Source organism: Falco naumanni, chromosome 3 (genome assembly GCF_017639655.2).
Source record: "Falco naumanni isolate bFalNau1 chromosome 3, bFalNau1.pat, whole genome shotgun sequence".
NCBI lineage: Eukaryota > Metazoa > Chordata > Aves > Falconiformes > Falconidae > Falco > Falco naumanni.
This window is the reverse complement of record NC_054056.1, coordinates 62,586,517-62,611,320: the sequence shown is the minus strand read 5'-3', so window position 1 is coordinate 62,611,320 and position 24,804 is coordinate 62,586,517. Positions and strand designations below refer to the sequence as shown.

Sequence of the window (24,804 nt, the reverse complement as noted above, 5' to 3'; positions counted from 1 at the left end):
ACATCTAATGTGGTTTTAGCCCTCTGTGTTTCTATAGCACTCTGTCATTCCTGCACGTATACTAGTTCACTAAAAATCTGCCTGCTGTTGGAAACCTCATTAGGAATATTAGACTAGTCTGGCCCTAATACAGTCAACAGAATTCCCATTAATTGGACAGAATTTCATCCTCTGTCTCATAAGCTCTGAAAGAAGCTTCTATCCTTGTAAAAGTAAAACTAAAAATGTACCCATTCCTTGATCAACACAACTCATAGTTTACAGTTCATCATGCTGGAAAACCTGTGTGACTTGGAGCTGACACATATCTGCTTCTGTACGTGGCATCTTCTGGCACAGACAGGAGAGAGTTGAGATCAGTAGTATCTTAAGATGCTGACAGATTTACTTGAACTTTACAGACAGACCCCTGTAGCATGTAAGGTAACATCCCTTCAGAATGTACACAATGAACATGATTAATTTAGAACATATTAACAATAATGTACAGATAATGTTACCGCCACACATCCTTTCTGAAACCTTTTCCAAAACTTTAAGCATTCCAGGGCATCTCCCTGTTTTGAATAAAAACAGTTGGGAAGGGAAGAAAAAATTACCTATTTGCTTTCCAAAAAAGAAAAAAAATAAGGTAAGTTCACACCCTTGAAACAGATAGTGGTAGTAGAAATTGCCAATAAAATTCTCAACTTCTCAAAAATAACTGAGCCTTTCCCTTCTGGATCAATACTATCGTTGTTGGTCTCAGGAACATACAGCAGTCTTCTGACTCTTAAGCAGCTAAAAACCAGTAAGAGGTTGAGGCCTCTTTCAAAACCTTTGACATGGAAGCAATTCCATTGGTTTGACTGAATTTGTTCCTATGACACACTGTTAAGACCAAGCCTCATGTAAGGTGTTTATGCCTGTCCAAGGAACATGCAATGATAACACTTGTTCCTGCCTCTGCACACTTTTGTACTAGAATATGTGTAATATCAACCTGTCCCAGTTTTAAAGAGCGACAAACGTCATGCAACCCTTACTGCTGCAACCCTGTATAACTCTTACCACTGTAAACTTTATAGAATTTACTCTGACGTAAAACAATGTTACCACTTTCAGTTGTATGATTTTTAACGCACACCTGCTTTTCTATAACAATTTCAAATCCACAGCCTGACTGCTTGTGCTTAAATGTCAGAGGGCAATTTTCTTTAACTGTAAGCTCTGAGCTCTGTCCTTCCATTCAAGCATCTGCTGTCCCAGTGAGCTCCATTTTCATTTATTACTTTCCAAAAAAACCCCAATGAAGCTCTTCTTGAGAAGTTACTTAGCTTATCCCTCAGCTTCAAGGCAGAATTAACTGTATTTATACCATTCCTAACAGATGATTGTCCAAGTCGTTCTTGAATATTGTCACTAGTTGGGGATTGCAGTGCCTCCTCAGTCATTCTGTTCTAATAATTCATTATTCAACCCTTCAAAAGATTTTTTCTAATGTCTAACATAAATGTTCACAGCTGTAATTTAAGCTCATTACTCCTTCATAAGAGATCTTGAGAAAATTTACTCTCTTCATCTTTTACATTCTTGAACTCTTATCACAACAGATCTCCTTTGTACAGTCTTATCAATCCCAATTTTATCATCTAAGAAAAAGTGAACACAATTTTAGGTAAGAAAACATAGCAAGACTAATATATTTAGAAAAAAGTAGATCCCATTTTGGACCTACCAATTTTATATCTATGATCATATACAGTAAAACATTTTAACAATGGTCATTTATCATGTTCCTCAAGAGAACCAATAAAATGCAATGAATACACATCCTTTGATGTTGCACAGATACAAAATGTATAGTTTGTTTACAAACTAATATTACTGAATGTAAAATGAAGCAACATTTTAAAAAAATATATCGGTAAAGGTCCAAAGTTTACATTTTCTAAAATATTAAGTTCATGTTTTATTTACAGACTAGCTTTCAAACAGCTATTGGCATTTTAAGATAACTGCTTAACCTGATGAATACATGAATAAAATGAAGCTGTAAAAAAACCCAACCAAATAAAAAAAACACAACCAATAATCAAAGTTCCATATAACAGTTCCAAAAACACTATTTTCAATTTCTACTTAGAAAAAAGCAAGATGTGATCTACCACACAGTAACTTACCAGAAACTGGTCTAACACTTTCATATGCTATATGTATCGCAAGTGACCAATGCTACCCAACCACATGCCCAAGGGTGTGTTTTTTTGCCCATTCCAACTTCAAATGAAGTTTTGACAACAGTTGTAGTATTTACAAATTTAAAATAAAGGCTCGATACCCCTTTGGATTAAATTACCACTGTTACTGTGTCTTCTCTTGTTGACTACATGTAGAAGACTGCAATCCAAAGACCACTTATTTTGACTCTGTGAGTTAAAAGTTAAATTAGCAGCATCTACCCCAGCTTGCCTGAAAAAACAAAACAGGCAACTAAGTAACAGTCTGTTAGCGAACACTGATTATGGATCAATAACAACTGAAGTTGATGACTAAAGTCTTGCGCTTGCCGAGAGATGGTGGGTCAGAAGGCAGAAGTTTTAAAATTTGAACAGAACCTATTAGCCCGTATGGCCAGCCTGAACACTGCAGGCAGGTGTGCAACAGCCCATGGCTGTGCTCTGCAACTCCAGAGGTCTGGCAGTGACACCTGGTCACTCAGCAGAACAGCTAATTCTCCTGTGCTGCCAGAAACACTCCTTTGCAACTGTGCTAGGTTAGGTGAGCTGAAAGCTGCATAATAAAAACTACAGCCTCAGGCTGTGTTAGCTTTAACTAATTTCTGATGGGTCTAAGTAAGGAAGATGCCTCTTTCACGCTGCACCCTATTTCCTTTGTGGCTCTGTCTCATCTCTGGGGGCCTGCATAAGAGTGAATGCAGAAATAAAAGAGGCAGACTCTTTTCCCCACAGAGGGACTGGTCAATGCCATGACCTTCTGCTTTGCCAGCCAGGACCACTGTGAACAATGCAGGCTTTTCCAGGAAAGCAAGTATTTAATTAAACTTGCCACCTTAATTAAAATAAGAGGATATCTGAGGGAATGGACTAAGAAGCAATTTCATTTTGATCACCATCCCCCCTTACACCCTTGTTGTACAACCCCTAGCACCTACTTAGGTGAAAAAAGGAGCAATTAAAAAGCTTAGGGAACCAACATCTGTTTCTCAAAAAACGCAGGTATAACACCTTCATAATTATGAAAAGCAAGTATATTCTTTCCATCTTTGTTATTTTCTGAGATCTCAACGTTTTCAAACTTAAATCACTGAATTAAATGTCTACATTGTATGCAGTATTCCACACAGGATGAAAAAACACCAGTTGGTGATGATCCCTGTTTGATAGATAACTTGATCGTATTCTCAAATAAATCGGGATATTAGTGCATTATGCTGCTAATGACAACAAAACAGTTTCATATTCTAAGAATATCCATCTCTGAAATGCTTTAAAATACTTAACCAAGCAATGCTATCTGTTCCTATGTGGCATCCAAATCCTCTAAAAATATGTTTTCTTGAAAAGATAATTCTCAGTCTAAACGTATACCAATGATAGATTTTGCTCATTGTCATTTTTTATATTATTTCTGATAAAGTTCCCGCTTTAGTTTTTAACTACAAGCTATAGTTTCTAATTGCTGCTCTGCTTCAGCAGCCATAGCTGCTGCCTGTAACTGTTCTGTTTCACTCTGGATGGAATTGGCTGTAGTAACTTGTTTTCTTTCACTGTGCATATTGTTCTCATGCCTTTTTAGATCAGATGCCTTAGCAAATGCTTTAGTGCAGGAACTGCAGACAAAAGGTTTCTCTCCTCGGTGTCTTCTTTCATGGTCTTTGAGGTGGGACTTGTGCTTGAAAGCTTTATCACACATATGGCATGCAAACGGCCTCTCATTACTGTGAACTCTTTCATGCTTTTTTAGATCCGGTGCACGAATAAAAGACTTTCCACATACCTCACAACTGTAAGGCTTGTAACCTGTATGTATTTTCAGGTGCTCTTTCAAATGAGCTTGCGTTGTAAAGCCCTTTGTACACATTTCACAAACAAATGGTCTATCAGCAGTGTGTAGCTTTTCATGCTTTCTCAATCGCGCTTCATCAGAAAAGGTCTTACCACAAGCCTGACATACAATGTGTTCCCTGTGACCATAAAGCAAATACTCAAACTTCATATCCCCAGCTGCTGTGGTCCAGCCTGGTGTCTGTTCGTCTTTCACTTCACTTATGCCATCATTAAATGTCAAAGCCTGAGGGGTCTGAGATCCTAAGTCTTTTGATTCGGTTGTTTCCATAGGCTCCACTTCTTGGCCATAGCAGTTTACTTTTCGAACCTCTTCACTTCCCAACTCCTTCAGAATTGCCTCTTGCACTCTCAGGGTAGTGGTAGGTGATTTTCCATCTTCCTGACTTGGTGGAGTTCCTTCCACTGTCACATCTGATGGACTGTCATCATGATCTCCAATTTCTTCCACCTCATCATCTTGAGTATCATTAGGTTCCCCCATAGGACGGTTTATTTTTAGACAGTACTTGCTCTTGGACTGTGTGTTTTCTTCAGGACTGGATACATCACGTTTTTGAGAGCAGAGTTTATCTAGAAATCGAATACCAAGAATCTGGCCAGAAGACATCATCAAATTTACATCCTCTTTCTTAACAGAAATCTTTGCAGTATACATGTAATTGAGAACTTCCTCAAAAATATCAGAACGAAGAAAATCTATTTCTATTACTGATGAACTATCAACTTCCAGTTTTTTGAAAAGTTTTTTGAAGTAGGTACTGCAGGCAGCAAGCACACACCTATGTGCTCTGAATTTAACATCTTCAACCACGATAGCTATGTCACAAAATTCTCCTTCCAATCGTTGTTCGTTTAATGTTTTCAGAAACACGGTTTTGTGATCGTCATCATTATATTTAATGGTTTCAGACATACTGATGAAAAACTCCTGTAAAATAACAAGGGAAAGTGTCGTCATTTTTATGAAGTACTCCAAGTCATAAAATCCCAACAGTTGATGTGATTTACATGCTCAAAGAATTGCCAATTTGTTTTTTGGTTTGTTCTTTTTTTGCTTAATATAACCAGGAAAAGCCTTTCAAATTATAAAAGCATTACTCTCAAACTTGTAAATTTGTAAAATTGTGAATACATAAAGTTCTTTCCCTAGGTTATACACTTTAGAGGATACATAGTGATTTATAAAGGACAAACTTTTGCATCAATATACTAATTTATTCAAATATTTATTGATTCAGTTACCTGAAACTGGAACCTGTGAAGTTGCAATTCCCAATAAATGTATGATTCAACTGCAGCAGAAGTCATTCTTATAGCTAAAGGAAAAGTTAATACTAAAAAACATATACAAAATACTCTAAATGTGTCAGCATAACAAACTAAAGGTGAAATATCAAATATAAGCCTTACCATGTAAAGGTGAAATATCAAATATAAGCCTTACCATGAACAATGCAGGAAATTTTCTGAACAAATGATTGTTAAATATTTGACAGATTAGCCCTTACAATGGGCTGCCTTCAGCCTGAAAGACAGAAAGATAATAACATTTTAAGAAATGATAAAATCTATTTCAAAAATTGTTTTAAATTAATGTTAAAAGACGGCATTTTCAACTGTTTAAAATTATACAAAATGCACTGTTAAAACACCCAGATATTTTGACTGGTTCTACAGATGACTGCGTAAATTGATCTGATAGTGCTGTTGTCATAATCCATGTGTTTACCTTCCTCTGCCTACTTTACTTCCCTGAATCCGCTTTCTTGTTACTTACTTTGCACTACATCCAAGTCTGAAAAACCTCTACAGGAATCACTACAGTTAACTCAGCAACCAACCTATCAAAAAGGTGATGAGTCTTCTGCTCTATCAGTGAGCTGAGCAAGCCTAGCAGAGGGTCTGGCAAGCAGACCAAGCATCCCAAAAGACAGCAGTCTGGGCTGCAGATGGACACGCATCCAGGACCTGAGAAAGAGACACCGAAGATACCAAGTCTCCAAACAGTGGAGATGCTGGAACAGCTAAAGGATAATCCAGAACACCTAAATTACTCAATCCCAAACTCCCACAGGCATCCAGTTGTGATAGAAGCAGGAAATGCAGCGAAGAGGAGGGAAATTTAATATTCAGTTCAGAACAAATCCTCCATCACCTGGCACAGAGCTACTGGGAACTCCTTTCTTAAATTCTAATTTATACTTGACCCTATACAAAATGAAAGCAGATGACAGGTATGCAACTTCCACTCTTGATGCTGGGTGTTTAGCATGGTATGGGAACACTTGGCCCCCCACAAATACCTCTGGACGTCTGGAATCTCAGCATATAGTGCCACTGGCTACAAAAAACCCGAGGAAAGCCAAAATTCTTTTCTTAGTACTAAATAATCAGATGTTAAGATAGCCTGACAAGAACTGTATAAATGTTTGAAATACATTATAAATGTAACATATAAATGTTTGAAATACACCCCACCCCCCCCCAAACCCAAGAAACAGTGTGTATTTTTCTGGGCTGTCCCAGTCTACCATCCCAGGAAAATGCATTGCTCCAGCACCGAAGAGGGCAGGACAAACAATTATTTCAACAGGATCCACTTAGAGCTCTTTTCTGGGGAAAAACGCTGCCTTCTTTTTAAACAAACAGCAAAAGTCACTGCTAATAATCTAGCAGCGATCCCACCCTGTGCTGTTAAAGAATACCCAATTTTGCGGCAATTCTGTTGAGATTTCCTAAGCCATAGCCAAATACAGGCGAAGTAATCGGCTGAAAGTGGTGTTGACAGGGGTGTGTAACTGGTGAAAGAAACAAAGTTACTGCTCTGCGAGCGCGGGCACTTGACCAGAGCACCCCGAGCACTGACCCAAGGCAGGGGGAACCCGTTGCCGTTCGCCCACCCGCCTGTGCCGCGGGGTCACCCACCACTGCTGCGCACACGCACACTTGTTACACAGCGACACCACCGCAGGGACGGGGGGCAACGTGTCCGGGGCTGTAACTGCTCTTGCAGCTCCTGTCCGCCGCCGTCCGAGCCGGGCTCGGTGCCTCGGCCACTCCGGCTCTGGCGGCTCTGCAGGCGGGCGGCCGCGGCGCTGCCGTGCCGTGCCCGTGCCCGCGGAGGCAGCCGGGCGCACGCCGCTCCACGCACCCGCCGGCGAGGACGCGGCGCAGGCGCGGGTTCCCGGCGGGCCCAGCCCTGCCGGGCCGCCGCGGCCCGCTCGTCGCCGCCGCCGCCACGGGAACCCGCGGCTGCCGGCGCGGCCCTGGGCTGGAGACCACGCCCGCGCTCCCGGCCCGTCGTCGGGGGCGCCCGCGAGCAGCAGGCGGCCGCTCTCCGGAGCGAGCCCGGCGCTACCCCCGCCCCGCGCCGCCCCGCGGGGCTGCGCGGGCACGGCGCCCCCATCCCCCTCGCCCCAACGGCTCTCGCGCGGCGCCCGCCCCGCCGGTGGCGGCGGTCGAGGCGACGTCAGGCTCCCGCCGCCGCCAGGCCGCGGCCGCGCGCCCCTTTGTTGCGGCCGCCGCGCGGGGCCCGCGCGCCCCAGCGTGCGCATCCGTCGCTGGCCGTGTCCGTGTTCTCCGCCTCGCCCTCCCCCCGCCCGCCCGCCCGCCGCGCGCGCGGGAGGCAGGCGCGCGACGGCTCCGAGCTGCTGACGGCGGCGGGCGCGCCCGCGGCGCCTCCATCTCACCCAGCGCGAGCTGCCTGGGCTTTAACGGCTGCGGCCGGCAGCAGCCGGGGCTGCTGGGGGCGGCGGCAGCAGTGAGCGGGGGAGGGGAGGGGGGGAGGAAAAGGAGGAGGCGGACGAGGGAGGGGGCGCGCGAGGGAGAGCGCGCGCGCGCAGAGCCACGGCGGCCCTGCCGCCGGGCGGGGGGGGGGAGGGGAACGGGGAGAGGGCTCGCGCTTACCTGCCGCCCGCGCGCGCGCGGAACCGCACTTCCCGGGGAGCGCGGGGGGCTGCCGCTGCCGCCGCTGCCGCCGCGCGGGAGGGGGCCGGGGAGGGGGGGCAGGGAGGGAGGGAGGAGGGGGGAATTTGGGGAGGGGGGCTGGGGGGGGGTCTGCGCGCGTCTCTCTGGCCGTCACCGCCGCCTCCTGCACGAGCACTCAGTGCGCGCGCGCGCCCCGGGGGCGGGGGTACGTGCATGCGCGGTGCGAGCAGGGCGCGCCGGTGCCGGGGAGCGTGGAGGAGGCGGAGGAGGTGGGGAGGGGAGCGCGCCGGACCCATCTCCCTTTTCGGGGGGCCCGCGCGGCGGCGGCGGCGGACGGGCGGGGGAGGGGGCCGGGGGCGCGCACGGCGGCGCCATAGGGCGGCCCTCGCCGAACGGGCGCCGCGGAGCCGCTCCTGCCGCGCCGCGGGCACCCGCCTCGCCGCGCCTGCGCCCGCGTGTGCGAGCCCGGCGTCCCCGCCCCCTCGCACGGCGGCGAGCGCAGCCGCCAGGCGGGAGAAGGGGCGCGAGGCGGCCGGCGCCGAGGCCGTTGAGCGGCGCTCGGAGGGGCGGGGCCGCGCGCCGGGCACGCCCCGCGGGCGGGAAGGGGCGCTCGCCCCCGGCGGCGGCGCGGAAGCCGGAGGCGGCAGCGGGGTGTCGCGCCCGGCTCCCGCAGCGCCCGTGCCGCGGTTCCGCGCGAGGAGCGGCGGGGCCCCGTGGGGGGCGGGGCTGGGGGCTGAGTTTAGGCGGGAATTTTAAAAATCGGTGATCTCGCGGGCGAGCGGCGGCGGCGCTCCCGGCCGTCAGAGAGCCGGACGCCGCGGGTGCGGCCGTGCTGCCGCGCGGGGCCGCGGTTACGGGTCGGGGCGCGCTTCGGCCCCTCCACGTCCGCAGCGTCCTCTGCGCGTCACTGACGGGGAAAGGTGGCTGCCGGCTGCAATCCGCGGCGGGCGGTCACTGCTCCCTTGCTTAAAAACCTGGGGGGTTGGTTTTTCGCAAAATAACACGATCAACGGAAAGAAAGAAAAGCCGTTACTGCACCGCTCATCTTCCACCTCCCATTTTTTTCCCAGAAGCAGTTCACGCAGCGCTAGCCTGACGGCACAGCGTTCGCTTAACAGATCTGTGGATAAACAAAACCTGAACATGTTGCTCTTAATGTAAAAGGCAGCAGTTCTGCTAGAAAAGAAAATGAAATCTCAAGGTAATAACTAGTTGTGTTGGAAATTACAGCCATTTAAACAAGTTACCAGAATAGCAGAATCGTACTCTGGGAGATACGCAGTGACTTTTCGCCAGGTTGATAACTCCTGCCCCTTCCTGAGTCACCTCTGTGATGTGGTTGTGTAATGCACTGTGGTGAAAGTTTATTAAGTAATGATTGGTTACTGCTCATGGAAAAGTCTTTGATCATGTATTTAATTAGGAATTGTTTAACTTGCACAGGGAGCTCAAGGACAACTTTAAATCGGATTTAATGAATCTGACAGGTGGTGCTTGTTCCGAGCCCCCTGAACAGGCAGTATATGAGTGGGACCATCCGGACAATAAATACCGTGTGCAGCTGTGTCGTGAGAGTAACTCAACCACACTCGGGCATCTGGCCAGCGTCCCTGGCGTGTGTGGACCTAATGGATCATGAGACAGCGCACACCTGCACTTGGCACAAATTTAAAAGCTTGCATACACTGGGTATGTAAGCTGGTTTTGTTTTCGCTGAGGCTGAGTATAAAGGCAGGCAAGCTCCGGGACTGGGCCAGAAGCCTCACCTACGGGTGGATGCTCTGTGTAGGAGCTTCCCAGTTACCGAGACTCCTGGCATCAGCTGCAACGAGGCTTCCCAGCTGAAGTGTGGGCCTGGGTGGTGTTACTAAGGTGGTAATCGGTGATGTATCCTTTTCTTAATCACTGTAATGCTTTGCAGTAATGATTTGATGCATCGCTCCTATTGCTCTTTTACCATATTGTGCATAATAACTAGTACTGTTTCTTTTTATCATATTGCGTGCTGTTTTCCTGTATTATATTGTAATATAATAAACATTTATTTTTATATTTTATTTGGAGTCCGTTTTTGCTTAGTATCCAGTCAGTCAGCAAAACATGCGCTAACATTTGTAGTGAATTGCTCTCCAGCTGGATTGCTCTGTCTTTTATTACTATTATTAATTAAAAGATTTTATGTTTTCTACCCATATTTAGATATAATTAAATGAAGTCCCTATTTAGCCTGGGCAGTCAAAACTGCCGAGCTCCTTCTTGTACTAACATTGGTGATTTGCATTCAGAAGGCAGAACTGTCTTAAATCTTTTATTTCTAGGTCCTGTGCCAGAATTCCCTCCAGAGTGGAATGAGCTTTCCTGTTTTTTTCTTCAGCAGTGCCTCAAACACTCCTGTGATAACCTCATGAGTCTTTAGAAACATGTAAGTGCAAAGTTTACTATGCTGACCAGCAAATTATGCCTCTTCATTTTGTCATGCTCTCTGTTTCTGCTCTACCTGTGCAGCGCCTGGCACAGTATGGGTATGCTTAATATCTAGGTCCAGGTTCTACAGTAATGCAAGTGGAAGAATTAAACTCCTGGTGGAGAAAAGTGTGGTGTCATAGGAAAACTATGGCTATCCGTTTTTCCTGTCTGTTTTCCTGTGTCATAGGCTACTTCTGAATGCGTACTGCATGTTTCCAATTTTATCATTAATAGCTCTCATTGAGATACTAAAGTAGAGGAAGTGTAAGTTCAATATCCAGACTAGATAACTATGAATTGAGGAGAATGAAAAATAAAGCATTGCTACTAACTGTGTGTGGTGGGTTAGCCCTGGATGGATGCCAGGTGCCCACAGAAGCTGCTCCATCACTCCACTCCTCAGCTGGACAGGGAAGAGAAAATATAATGAAAGGCTCCTGGGTTGAGATAAGGACAGGGAGAGATCACTCACCAGTTATCATCATGGGCAAAAAAGGCTCAACTTGGGGATATTAGTTTAATTTATTACCAATCAAAGAGTAGGATAATGAGAAATAAAACTAAATCTTAAAAACACCCCTCCCTTCTTCCAGGCTCGACTTCACCCCCGATTTCTGTCCCCCCTCCCGCCCAGCAGCGCAGGGTGCCGGGGCCGGGGGCTGCGGTCAGTCCATCACACGCTGTCTCTGCCGCTCCTTCCTCGCAGGGGGAGGCTCCTCACACTGCCCTGCTCCAGCCTGGGGTCCCTCCCGCGGGGACAGTCCTCCATCAGCTGCTCCGGTGTCAGCCCTGCCCACGGGCTGCAGTTCTCCACAGCCTGCCCCAGCCTGGGTCCCCGCGGGGTCACAGGCGCTGCCAGGACCCTGCCCCAGCCTGGGTCCCCGCGGGGTCACAGGCGCTGCCAGGACCCTGCCCCAGCCTGGGCTTCCCACGGGGTCACAGCCTCCTTTGGGCACCCACCTGCTCCGGCGTGGGGTCCTCCACGGGCTGCAGGTGGGGATCTGCTCCACCATGGTCCTCCACGGGCTGCAGGTGGGGATCTGCTCCACCATGGACCCCCACGGGCTGCAGGTGGGGATCTGCTCCACCATGGACCCCCACGGGCTGCAGGTGGGGATCTGCTCCACCATGGACCCCCACGGGCTGCAGGTGGGGATCTGCTCCACCACGGACCCCCACGGGCTGCAGGTGGGGATCTGCTCCACCACGGCCCCTCACGGGCTGAGGGGCACAGCCTGCCCCACCGTGGGCTTCACCACGGGCTGCAGGGGAATCTCTGCTCCGGCACCTGGAGCCCCCCTGCCCCTCCTGCACTGACCTGGGGGGCTGCGGGGATGTTGCTCTCACTCCTCTCTCCAGCTGCAGTTGCTGTTGCACAGAGTTTTTTCTGGCTTCTTAAATGTGTTACCCCAGAGGCGCTACCACCGTCAGTGATGGGCTCGGCCTTGGCCAGCGGTGGGTCCGTCTTGGAGCCGGCTGGCACTGGATCTGTTGGACATTGGGGAAGCTTCTAGCAGCTGCTCACAGCAGCCACCCCTGTAGCCCCCTGCTACCTAAACCTTGCCGTGCAAACCCAATACACTGTGCCATACTTTTCATTTCATATAATGTGTCAGGTATTTGCCATGTGGTCTGAATTTGGCAGTGCTGTTTGGTGAGCTGGCAAACTGAAAGACTTCCTCACTTCTGTGGGAGTGCTGGAACACTGCTGAATTGTAAGTGCTATAGCTAATATTATAAAGCACGTACAGAAAGCAGTAGGAGTAAAGGCTGTTAAAATTTAGCAGTACCTGGTAATAATAATAAAATTGCAGGTGCAGTTCTAGCAGCCACTGATAAGTGGCTTATTTAAACTATTGCATGTGAGACAATTGCACGTTTCCCTGTGATTTCTTTTGCTGAGTAATTGAAGTGAACAAGAAGTAGAAACCAGCGCCACATGGGAATCCAAGTTTCTGATGAAACCTGCTTGTCTGAAGTACACCTGTGAACGTGTACCCCACACACCCCATGAATGGCCTGTGCTGAAAAGCAATGGGAGTCTACAAGTCATCTCAAGTGCTGGTGTGTGGAAAGCACAGGTTCTATGGTAATGCGCGTATAAAACTGAAGCCTGACAACAGGTCTGAATCTGGGCATGTTCCACAGGGTTTTGGAACTAAAAGGCAAAAGGTAAAGGTCACAAAAATTTCTGCTGAAAAGACCTGGGATTGAAAATATGTATTATTGAAGGTGAGGCATAAGAATAAGAAAATACACCTCCACTAGCATGTCTGTGGGCTAACTTATGTAATCGTGTCACCTGCCAAAAGGAAGTATTTTTTTCAATCTACTGGAAAATATTCTTCTGCCAAAAAAGTGTAACCAGGAGGAAAACCTGTCCTGATCATGTGACTGAAACACTCTTCCTATGAAATTAGCCTGTACCCAGCTAACCGACTAACATTCAGGCTTCGAAGCAATTTTGCTCTTTTCCTGTCTGATGGACCAGACTGTAGATACTGTAGAACTGTTGAACCAGCCAGCTGTTTCCAGACTGTTTGGATTGCAGGGACATCTGTAGGGGAAAAGAGCCTTTTGTAGGATGCACTTGTTTGTTTAGAAAATTGTGTAACAGGAGTGAAGAATGGTGAGTGCCCCTGTCTGCAAACATGTGTGAGGCATCCAAGATTGCATGCTGAAGGCTTGCATCTAACTTGTTCTAAGCGGCAACTGGTTTTAAAATGTGTATTAAGTGTCAGTGGATTCTCATGTGTTTGTGATGGTTAGTTTTATAAAGTCTGTATGAGTTACAAGCGATGATAAAAGCATCACAGTATTATGGCCTGATTGCATGTATTCAAATTGTATCTTGGTCTTGCAGAAACAATCATCACACAAGGACATAGATTTTCTGTGTTCAGTTTTCTTGGGTCTGATTTCTCGTCAGGCTGAGTGGGTAAAAGAAAGTGTGGATATGAACAGCCCAATATTTGTGAAAGGAAACCACAGAGCTGTAAGCGTATTCCCACATGTCAGCAAGGACAGGCTATGTAAGCCTCCCAAGAGTGTAAGTGAATGTGCAAGGAGAGAGGAGGACAGTCAGGGAGCAGATGCTCCTTGCAGCGTGTGTTTCCCATAGCAACCTGGCAAATTTCCCAGCAGAAATTTGCGTATGAGTTAGTCATGTTTTTGCATCACTTCTGTATTTTCAAGTATCCCCACAAAAGAGGGAACAGGAGAGACAAATGAGAAGGAGCAGAGCACAGATGATGGAGGTTGGTGGCACAACCCCTGGCTAAGCTGACAAAGAGGGACAGTGAGAGGCCGTCTCACCACCCAAATGATTGAATAGCACTCATAGTTTTGCACCTGTTCCAGAAGGGACACAAGCCCTCTCTAGAGAACCTGATCTCTAAAATCTTATTTAACAGTATTGCATTCTAAGTAGAAAAGCATTTTAATTATATATACTTTCCTTACCAATCATTTCTAGTTTGTCTACAGTCATGTATAGTAACACATGATGATACGTGTTTGTCAAAAGTTGTGGTAGGTAGGAGATGTGGCCATGTGAACACAGCAGTTCACGCTCTGTGCATGCACAAGGCACCCCATATTCTTTCTGTTTCAAAGCAAAATAGCCAAGTCTAGCTGTAACTTGCATATTTTTACACACCTTATCACTGTCCCTACTGGACAGTCTCTCTATCTCTGTTCCCCACACACACCTTTTCTGAGCTATTTTTCTTCATGTTTGGGGGTTTGCACTCCATGTCTTTACTAATTTTCTCTTAGTTCTTCCCTATAGACCCACCATTCTCTCATTTTTCCTATTCTTTCTTCTCTTTCACTGTCAATTACCTTACTGTAGACCCAGTTCTTTGTCTGACATCCCTATTTGATATAATATGGACACATATGGACAGTATGTGAAGAAGGATGGATTCCACTTTACAATGCCAAGTGCCAGAGGAATATCATGAAACAACTTTCTCTTTCTCTCCTAATGCTATCCGTGGTTTTTTTACTCTTCTTGTCATTATGTTCCTGCCTTATTTAGTTGTGATTCTGTGCTCTGAATCTAAGCTAATTAGAAGCTGAAGCTAAGAAGTGTTACAGATAAAGGCTTTAGGAAGCATCAATGTCTACTGTCATCCACAACAGCCAAAGGAAAGAGGACACTGAGCAGACATGAGAGGTTCCAGGGGAGAAAGAAAGAGTCCTACATATATTTAGATCCTTCATCCTAGGTGAAGATGGAATCAAATGAACAAAAGCCTAAAATGACACATTCAATCTTAGCCTGGATAATTCTTCACTTTTAAGTATGTAATATATAAGAGGAATAGAAGGCATTTTGGTGAAATAGTTAATATTCACTAGGTGAGAGCTGTTTCTGTGCTTGATTCCTGATTGTATTACAGACGGGCTAACAGTGAACACACTCCTAAGAAACAACTGGTCCACAAGGGTATAACAGCTTCCTTATGTCTGATCTATTGAAAAACCCCAAAATTCTCATTAACAGGTCAGGTATATTTTTGATTTGCACAGCACATATACCATTGGGTCCTATAAGACTGGCATGATGATTTCAGTTTCAGCCACGTTTCATGTTTAAGGCAGAGTTTTTCAGTTTGCAGTTAATAGAAGAGACTGCTCTTCTGTGAATTATTTATATGATGTCCAGTTTGTTGATCCCTGATGTAAGTAGGGCAGGCAAATTCTTTTTGGATGAATTATCTGCTGTTGAAAGAATAGACAGAACAGAACAATTTAACTCTTCTTTTGCGGTAGAGTTGTTGTTACCAAGTTATCATGGATCTCGTCATGGCTATGTGAAACTAGTTTTTATTCAAATGTGAATTTTTGGACATGGCATTTTCAGTATTTTCTGAAAGGAGCCAAGCTTGCCAAATGTAAACGAGTACTGTTAGTGTGATGAATTTATTTGTAAAAACCCCAAGCCTTTATCTTGTATTTGAATATTGGAAATGTTTCCTCATAATTACGAATAGGCTATAATTGAAAAATCAGTCTTCTCACAGCCACGACCCTCAGTTCCCCTCCAACTTCATTCTTTGTCAACCTCATGTTTTGTTATTCCTGAAAGTTAGATGTTTATTATTTTCAGCAAGAATAACCCATTAAATTCTCCATTGCTGTTTTTGTTATTTAATGCTTTATAAATAAAAAGCAGTATCTAATTTGATAGTTTCACATCACTCAGCTACAGAGGGTACAGAAGGAAATGGAGCCTTGTCCATGCTACACAAAATGCTTGAAATTCTGTACCTAAGACTGAATGACCAGGATTTCTGCATTCATAAATTCTCACAAAATGCCATCAATAGAGAGGAATCAAGCCCCCTCAGTAGACAGCTTGCCTGCTTCTAGGTGATACAGCTGCTTTCTTCACTAGTTGATTGCACATGCTTATTTGCAGACATTTTTCTAAGCAGTTCACCATATTTTGGCATTCATATGCTTAAAAAGAAGTGGAGATCTTCATACAACAAACAAGTTTGGCAGCTCTGTGCATGACATTTTATTTTAAGGTTATCGGGGTTTCTGCATATTTGCTAAAAACCATAAACTTTCACTTCTTAAAAACTGCAAATTTTAGAATGGAGAGCACTTTCGCTGACTATTCTAGTTTGCACGTTTAAAGCCTTCATCAGCACTTTCCCCCAAGGAATTTGGAAAGATTTTAGCTTGTTAACACCTGCATTTTTGATCTCACTATTGAATCTGATTATTTGTAGAAAGCGTGGAAACAATTTTATGATAATGAAAGTAGAATTCAGAACTGATCTCATCTAACAGCAAAGTCATTAAAGGTCACTGGAAAACACATCATGGAAAAAATACATAACCGCAGAAAAATGTTTGAACTGAACTGGATTCAGGCTAGAGGCAAAAAAAGCTCAGTGCTCTGTCAGAACCGTTAAGTATCATTGATTGTAACCTGTTCAAGAATAAGAAAGATTTAGATAATGTGAGAAGTGTGTGATTCATTCTGAGGGAATAAATGGGCCTAGAAAGCTAGAACAGTTATCCTGATGTCATACAACATTAAGGAGTTAAGATTTGGCTTTTCAGCTTTCTCAGTCCCGTGGACAAACATGCAACCTTCATTACCAGTCATTTAAAGTGCAGAAAAAGAAGGAATATCTGTGGTATCCATTTGTCTTCCCTAAACTGACAGACAGTGATGGTTTTGGCCACATGGTTATGGGAAACTGCAGAAGATGGAGTCTTATCTGGCAGCCCCAAATGCTTCTCAAGCAGAGTAGAAACAGGAAGAGAAACAAAAGGGGAAAAGCTAAGGTATGGGGGGAAAATAATATGGAAGTAGAAAGGTGAAAACTAAGGTTGGACTGGCACAGGTCTGGTAAAGGCAGCAGTACCAGCAGGGTCCCCCCAGCTTAGGCTGGCCTGAGCATCCTTGGATCAAGGACCAGTGTTGCTACAATGAATCATGGCCCTGGAGCAGTGACAGGTCCCACGGTAAAGCATTCCCCTTACCATCTGCTTGTACTTCTATTATTGGTGGCAGCAGGCCTTGTTGGATGAATTTGGTTTTCTGTATTTAATGTTTTGCAGAAGGGGATGTAACAGATATCATAATATAAAATGAATTTCATCAATATCATAGGTCTGTACCTTTCCCAAAGTGGCTGCAGAACTTTTGCCCAAGAATATAAATGTGTACATACAGAGAGAGGGAGAGAGAGGGAGAGATTAAGCTGAGATAGGGAGGCGGTGTGCATGGTTTCAGCTGGTGGACTCCTGACGGATACCAGTCTCATTTGCTGTTGAAATACAGCACTCTGTTCTGGTTCCCATGTTCTGAAAAGGGGCGGGGGGGAAGAGCAGAAAAGAGCTTCAAAATTATTTGGAGGGCTGCAGGAAGTGTTTTAGAGAGACTTTAAAAGCACAAGCTATTTATCTTCCTCAACAAGAGTGCATTAGGTTGACTTGATTACAGCAACTAAGACATTTACTGGAGAGAAAATACCAAGTGAATACAGGGATCTTAGTTCAAAGACAAAAGACCTGAATTGCCCATAGCTGGAAGCTGAGACCATGAAACCATTCAAACAGGCAATGAAGCATACATTTTTTAAACAGGGGGAGTAATTAACTGTTGGAAAAAACCAGCAAGAAAACTATTGGATTCTCCATCTCTTGAACTTCTCAAGTGAAAAAAAAAGAATGCCTTTGAAAGTTATGCTTAGTCACACACTAGCTAATTGGCTCAAAGTAACAGCAGCAGGTGACATTGTGTCCTGTTTTATATAGGAGGTCAAATTAGATGGTTATAGTTCTTTTAGGCTTGCCAGTCTGTGAAATACTGCAACTGCCAAAGGCCTACATTAAAAGAAAAATAATGCTTTGAAGTTAAGCCCTCCAAGGGTAAGAAGACAGAGTTAAGGTTACTTCAGTAATCTTCACTATGGTCCTCTGTGCATTTGCATTACGATGCACTCTTAACTGCTCAGTCACTCAGATTTTCCTCTCAGCATGGACCATTACCAAAGTTATAATCCTAAATTTCTAGAAATCAGATTCTTCTATTGATTGATCTAAAGAAACAGCTCCTACCTGGTTTATGTCGGTCAGCCGTTAGTGAGGGGTGCAATGAGCAAATGACTGTATAAAGGACTGGCAGAATGAAAGGCACTTTGTATCAATGTAAAGTTAATGAAAGTATGGGAATTTCGGATCTTCAAGCAGAGAGGATACCCCATTAGGCTGCCAGACATGTCCAGCCTGTTCTGAAAGGCAGCACAGGTATGGGAGGGCACGATCCTGTCATGTTAAGAACTGATAGTCTGTCATAAATAAGATACAGGACATTGATCATAGCCCAGTTGCAGAATACGTGTTTTTACAGGGAGGATTTTCTTTCATCTGTGTTAACTGAGATGCAGACAAACATCATTTGACTACCATATGCCTGTTAGGAAAACGAATGGGACTGGGAAAATCTGCTGCCCAGCAATTTGCATGAACCCATTCTCCTTACAGTCAATGGGAATATTACCTCTCATAAGGGAAGTAGATGTGAACCCATAATTTATAATCCAGCGTATCGATAACACTGGCTTATCATATAACACTAATTTTTGAGCATATAACTTCATATTTAGAAAATAGATATCAAATTTTGATTAATAAAAGTGTATACAGCTATGCAGTTACCTTTTCAACTCATTATAAAGCTATAACTTTCTATGGTTCTGTACATAACAGAGTATTTAGGAAACAGATTTACAAATTTAAAGTAAAATAAAGTAAAATAATGGTATAAGTACATTTTTAGGGGAGAGGGGAAAGAGAGGTTTAATTTATAACATTGCCTGCCATTGTCTCTTAGTGGTCTCAATATTACATTAAAATGTTGTATGTTAAAGTATGAAAGAAGAATCTAAACCTACACTTTGTTTATTTCTAGTGTGCCCCTCTTTTTTAGGCCCTTTCCAAATGTTGTAGTGTTCAGAGATCTCATCTGACATCCACTAAAGTACCTAGAATGGTTCCCATTGATTTCCATGGGAGACAGGGTCAAGATGTGTTAAGGGTAAGACTGAGTGTTTCCTAGCTCTCTTTGGATGTAGTGGAGTTTTATTTGATAAATCCAAAGCTATTACTGTAAATTATCAGTCTCATTTTTATAAGATTAAAAAAAAAAACCCACTACCTCTCCATTTAGTCTGATGAGAGTTTGGAAAAATAAAAATCCTCTATTAGAACCAATAGAAGTATTATTACTGCCTTTGACTGCTTTCACTGGACCGGATTCTACAAAACCTGTATTTAATTATGTGATTACCTCTATTAAATATATTGAAGATACTTGCATCCTTCTGTGTTACTCAACATGGACAAAGTTTGTGGGATAATACAACCATGCTGAATCTGATTACATTTACTGTTTAAAACTGAAGCAATCCTCTGTGAACAAGTCTGGATCTCCTTCAATGTTCATTATTAGTATATGCTTCCTCTCTGTATCACATGGCTACTCGTCTTGCCCAAAAGAAACAAGGCATTAATTGCTTGGTGGCTTTGGCTCCATTTCTCTATTAAAGTTTACAGACCCCAGGAATTCCCAAATACTTTAATTTTTAAATCATTACCATGTCAGAATTTTGGAGCTTACTTTTTGTAGTTTAGGATCACGTAGTTAATACAAGTTTATATTTCTTTGCTTTTCTAAAGAGAAATGAAAAAATTATTACCTTCTTACATGAAACTAAAATAGTAAATTATTAATGGGCATTAAAGAGTAACACAAAAGGAAAAGTATTTGCTTTGGTGGTGGATTTGGAACTCGGCTGGAAATCAGAAAGCTGCATTCTCTCCTTGCTTCTTTCTCAAGGAGGTCATGAACTTGGTCACCTCTGTTTCCTTCTCTTTCTTCCCTTAAGCTGTGCTCATTTAGATGCTTAGGTTATAAAGGTTACTGGAAGAGGCATTGGCTCCAACTATATTGCCTTCCACACTGAAAAAAAGACTCCTGTGTTTTTTGGACCTCACTGTGATATTTCAGTATGAAAGTTTTTGGTTATGGGATTTGGTGGGTACACAGAAACCCTTACTAATGCATAAGTATATATACTGTAGATAAGGATGATTTTCATCATCTCAGAAACACCCGAAAAAGTTTTGCATATGGTCACAATTTAATGTCATATTAAGTGAAAACTGTGGTAGGATAGCTAAAGGAAAGTAGCTGGCAACCACTTACTTTGTGTGTACTAGCCATTCCCCCTATAAACACTTTGAATAATCTCCTGAATACATCCAAATGAATAATTCTGACTTTTAATTCAAAAACATTACCAGAGGAAAAAAAGACTGTCTGATAGGGATAACAGATTTGAGCCATGATTAATACTTCTTTTATTGTACAATCTTCAACAAATTGCTTTGCCACAGTTTTCTAAATTGTTAAGAGAATAAAAGATAATTATATCAAAGTGATAATGTGCAGAAAATACTAACCTAAGATAACACAACTTAAACAGCTCTCCCTTTTTCTCCCCCCTCAGTTGTTTCTTGGCTGCTCAGCATCTTCCAGCGGCTTGTTAAAGAGTCCTCAATATTTGCTGCATTGCAAAAAAAACCCTGTAGTTATAAGAAAACAAGATGCAATGGTCAACAAATACTTTCCTCTGCTGTTAGTATGGACCATAGTGACAGGTACTAGATGGCCACAAGTGATTTCAAGTGATCACATTATTTAATAGTTTAATTTCTCCTGACTTTGTAGAGACCTATGCATTTTGCCTTTATATGACTGCATCATTTGTGTCAATTCACTCGAGGAATTCCCAGGGTAGAATATTCCTAGCAAAGAGACTAGGGTTTGGTTGTTTGGTGTTTTTTGATTTGGTTTTGTTTTGTTCTGGTTTTTTGGTTGTTGTTTGTTTCTGGGGTTTTTTAACCTAGTCTTACCAGAGCTAGATCCAGAGCATACACCACCAATTCCTTTTTTCAGCTACTCTTCTGTGAAGTCCAATGTCAAAAACCCCTAACACTATGGCTTCCTGAAGCTCAGGTTGCACTGTGATTTGCTATTGACTTTAAACACAGCACTCTTCCCACAGTGTTTCAGGGCACCCTAATAGCTGTAGGGTGGATTTGCCACCATTGAAGAAACTTGAAAATATCTCAAGACATCGTAGCTGGTAATGTTTAATATATGGCAAAATAATCTGACTTGGAACTCAGATAGAAGTGTTTAGATGTGTGTGTTTGACCAATGTACAAGAATTCCTAGGGACAGCACATGTCCTTATGTATACTGGTAAACACAGCTACCAAAATGAGAAATGCAATGAGTACAGTACAAAAAAGGTATAGTGCAACAGGTACAGCAGACAATTAAATTTGCAACTGGTCTGCTGCAGCAAGAAGTTATAGCACTGCAGAGTGCTTCTTGCTGAGGCAGCGGACCTATGAATTTTCCAAATATGAAGAGCTTGCAGTTTTAAAGGGGGAAGGTTGGAAAAGATCCATGGGATGTAGCTGCTGCATGCTAGATTGATAATTGGCTGTGGTGTGCCACTTGCCCTAGTGTGATGGTGTTGTACATTTGGACTTGGTCTGAGAACAGTGTTGGTTGTTCAGCCACACAATTGTCAAAATTTCTGCCAAAGCAGACTCTTCTTACCAGCTTGTTTGACTAAAGTTCTTTCAGCTGCTTGTTTCCTCAGTATATGTGTATGTATTTTTCAAACTGATATACAATGTCAAATGCACGTGGGCTTTGGAGTCACAATCAGGTTGTGTGCTTCAGTACTGTACAAGTTGCATGAAATACAGTAAACATAACTTGCCATAAGTTATATGCTTGTGTGAATTATTAGTCCCATGGAAATGAGTAGAAGTCATATTTGCTTGGTTTGAATGACTGATGTTTTATAACCACAGCCTGTTAGGGTCTTTTCCACAGAACACATACTTCCAGTAGCTGTGAATGCCAAATTAGTTGAAGCAAGTGAACATTGCTCAGTCTCTGTAAGTACAAAGAGATTAATAACAATCATGTCTTATGGTCATCCCAAACATTACTCACTCTGCTTTACCTAATGCATACTTTGGACTTAAATGCCAACTAACATAGCAGCCAAATCTGTTAGTGATATAACACCCTGTGATGGTAATATAACAAGCCTTTTTGCCTGATATATGCTATGATTTCAAAATAAGGTAGGGTTACATTAATCACTTATAGTACATCTGCAGCAGAATTTGCAAACTTACAGTCTAATTATTTTATTCATTGACAATAAAATTAATCTGTATTCACAGAATTCAAGGATGGCTTGGCATTTTTCTCTGCTTTCAAGCTTCAGCTTTATTGTGACATGAATGCAGAGACATTGTTTCAGAAATGTGGAAGAGAAACACATGCTAAAAAACCCCCCTCTTTTTGGAAAACCCTAGAGGAGTTTCAGAACTAAGTCACCAATCATCCAACTGTGATACTGAAGAAGATACAGCAGCTCCTCAAAGACCTTGCATAAATAAGATAATATACATGACACAGTTCAGGAATGATTATTACAGCACCTTCTCAGTCCCAGCATCTGTATGTAACATAAGTCAAAGGAGGAAGGGATGGGGAGGATAGAGTAGAACAATTTTCATAGCATCAGCGCAGTAGCTCTGGCTACTGTCTGTCTAGTAGTCCAGTTTACAGGAGGTCATGCTTCCAGTCTGGATCATCCTTGAATAGTGGGTCTCATGCAGGTGAAGTAAATGGAAAGTCTATAGAACGCTTTAAGAGAGGCTCTGTCCCTTCACAGGCTTTTCCATCTCAAGTATCACATCTCCCTAAATCAAATGCAATAGTTACTGCTGACATTCATACTCATTAAGTGGAGATATATGCAAATAAAGCAGCTGTGTGGTACACTGCTATTGCATATTGACTATCATTCTCCAAGATCATAGTCAAAACAGAATTTTCCACGTGCTGGCCAGTGCTGTCCATAATGGAAGCACTCACTGAAATAATAACCAGGGTTATTTATGCACTTTTTTAGTTAGAGTTATTTTGTAACTGCATCAATTTCCAGATTTGCCCTCATATTAATAAGATATATGGTTAGTAAATGGAAGTAAACCAAATTTGTGTCAGCCTTATGTGTATGCAATTATGTGCTTTCATAGCCAATAAAATGACAACAAACAAGTTTCCATATACACTTAACCAAATCAAAGTGCTGGTAAAATTCTTGCTTCAAAGATGTCCATATGAGGGAATGTGGCTGTTGTTTCTGGTAAACAATCCTATTAGTTTTTCCCATTAGTGCCTAGGGGACTAGTTCTAGCATGCACTGGAAGCAGCTTAGGCCATACGATTGGTACCTTAATAGCACAAGCCCTGATTTCAGAGAAATCATACAGACTGAAACTTGGCAGAAGCAAGAAAAAAATAATAGCAGCTATAAACATCACCTCTTACATTGATATAGGTTCTATAGATGTCACTCATTGCAGCAGCAGAATACCCTCTATTTAGGTATATGATATCCACAAAGCATTTAAAAAATCAGCATAATTTCATTTTTGTCCTGTGTGGTACCTCACATTCTGTCATAGCCTTTGGCACTTGAGAGAGCAAGTGCTTCTCAGGTGATGTACCACATACAATCCACACTTACACTTAGCTATGTTTTAACTCTCTTCAAAGCCAAATTTAGGGAACCTTTAGCAGAGTTTGTTGTGGGTTTTTTGTTTGTTCTAAGATCACCAAAGATAAGTGTGCATTCTCCAAGATTCTTGTTTGCTAACATAATTGTCATCTTGTCTCAGGAGACTCTGAGAACCTTTGTTTCACTAGCCTGAAAAGCTCAGCTGTATTTAAAAAAAAAAAAAAAAAAAAAAAAAAAAAAAAAAAAAAGGTAAATTTAATAGCTTAAGAGCATACAGTTTGGCAAGTAAATGCCACTTTTTACTCTTTTTATTTAATCTATGACTTTATGCTCACAATGTTTAGCTATTTCATGCATCACACCAGTCAGGAACACCTGTTAGAGCTTTAGATCAATTTGCTGTCTATTAGCACTACACTAAGTGTTAATATTATTAAATATGTTTGCATGTTTTGCTGTAATAGTTACAAGATTAACAGGATTATGTATGATCAACTCAGAGGCTAAATATATCATAACAGCCTTAGGCATTGCAGGCTACTTTGATTCACCAATATTCTCCTGCAGTCCTCTTAACATGCTATTAAAACTTTTTGCTTGCTTGTTTTGCAGGAGCAATTTACCCGTGAATTCTGCTCAGCCAATTACTTTGCTTTTCCTGAAACGTACGATGTATTGCTCACAGGAGTTCCACATAAACAGTAACTCAAGTAAGACTTGAGTGCCGTTTTCCCCTCATAAGATCACTAGTACAGAAAGACCAGAGTGAGGCTGTGACAGCTTTCCCTTTCCATTCTTATTTTCAAATACTCTCACCTCCTCTGACTTTCAGAGCATTTGATCTCACCTGGCTCTTTATCTCCTGGGTACATGGACCCTGTAGGCCACTGTCTCTAATTTTGACTTACTGTTCTTTGTTGAATATTTTTCTCCTCTTAAGCCCCCTCATGCTCAGACATCAGTGACCTCCTTACTGATGACTCCCCTTAGCTGTCCAGTTCCTCATCCTTATCTCTTCTCAACTTAAAAAAAAGCGTAGCTCAAAACTCCCCACAAGAATAATTACCCAATTTCGGTCTTCACTGAATAAAAACTCTCTGATCTTTGGCTCCATTACACTTTAGTACAGTTCAGTTTCTTGCATCTTTGGCCCCCCATCATCATGTCCTGTCACTAGTCCAGCC

General features: G+C 43.2%; 1 protein-coding gene across 4 annotated transcripts; it reads right to left on the bottom strand.

The window, feature by feature from the left end:
• Positions 1–1,651: 1,651 nt before the first annotated feature.
• On the bottom strand, positions 1,652–10,000 carry ZBTB14 (zinc finger and BTB domain containing 14). 4 transcript variants are annotated; one of them, XM_040587423.1, is made up of 3 exons: positions 9,245–10,000; positions 5,515–5,595; positions 1,652–4,998 (listed from the first exon to the last, which is right to left on the bottom strand). In XM_040587423.1, exons 2-3 carry the CDS (start codon positions 5,515–5,517, stop codon positions 3,655–3,657), a joined length of 1,347 nt encoding a protein of 448 aa, XP_040443357.1. In that variant the 5' UTR covers positions 5,518–5,595; positions 9,245–10,000; the 3' UTR covers positions 1,652–3,654. The 4 variants fall into 4 exon arrangements, with proteins under 4 accessions (XP_040443357.1, XP_040443356.1, XP_040443359.1 ...); XM_040587422.1 differs by lacking the exon at positions 9,245–10,000 and adding an exon at positions 7,977–8,180; XM_040587425.1 differs by lacking the exon at positions 9,245–10,000 and adding an exon at positions 7,760–7,803.
• Positions 10,001–24,804: the final 14,804 nt, after the last annotated feature.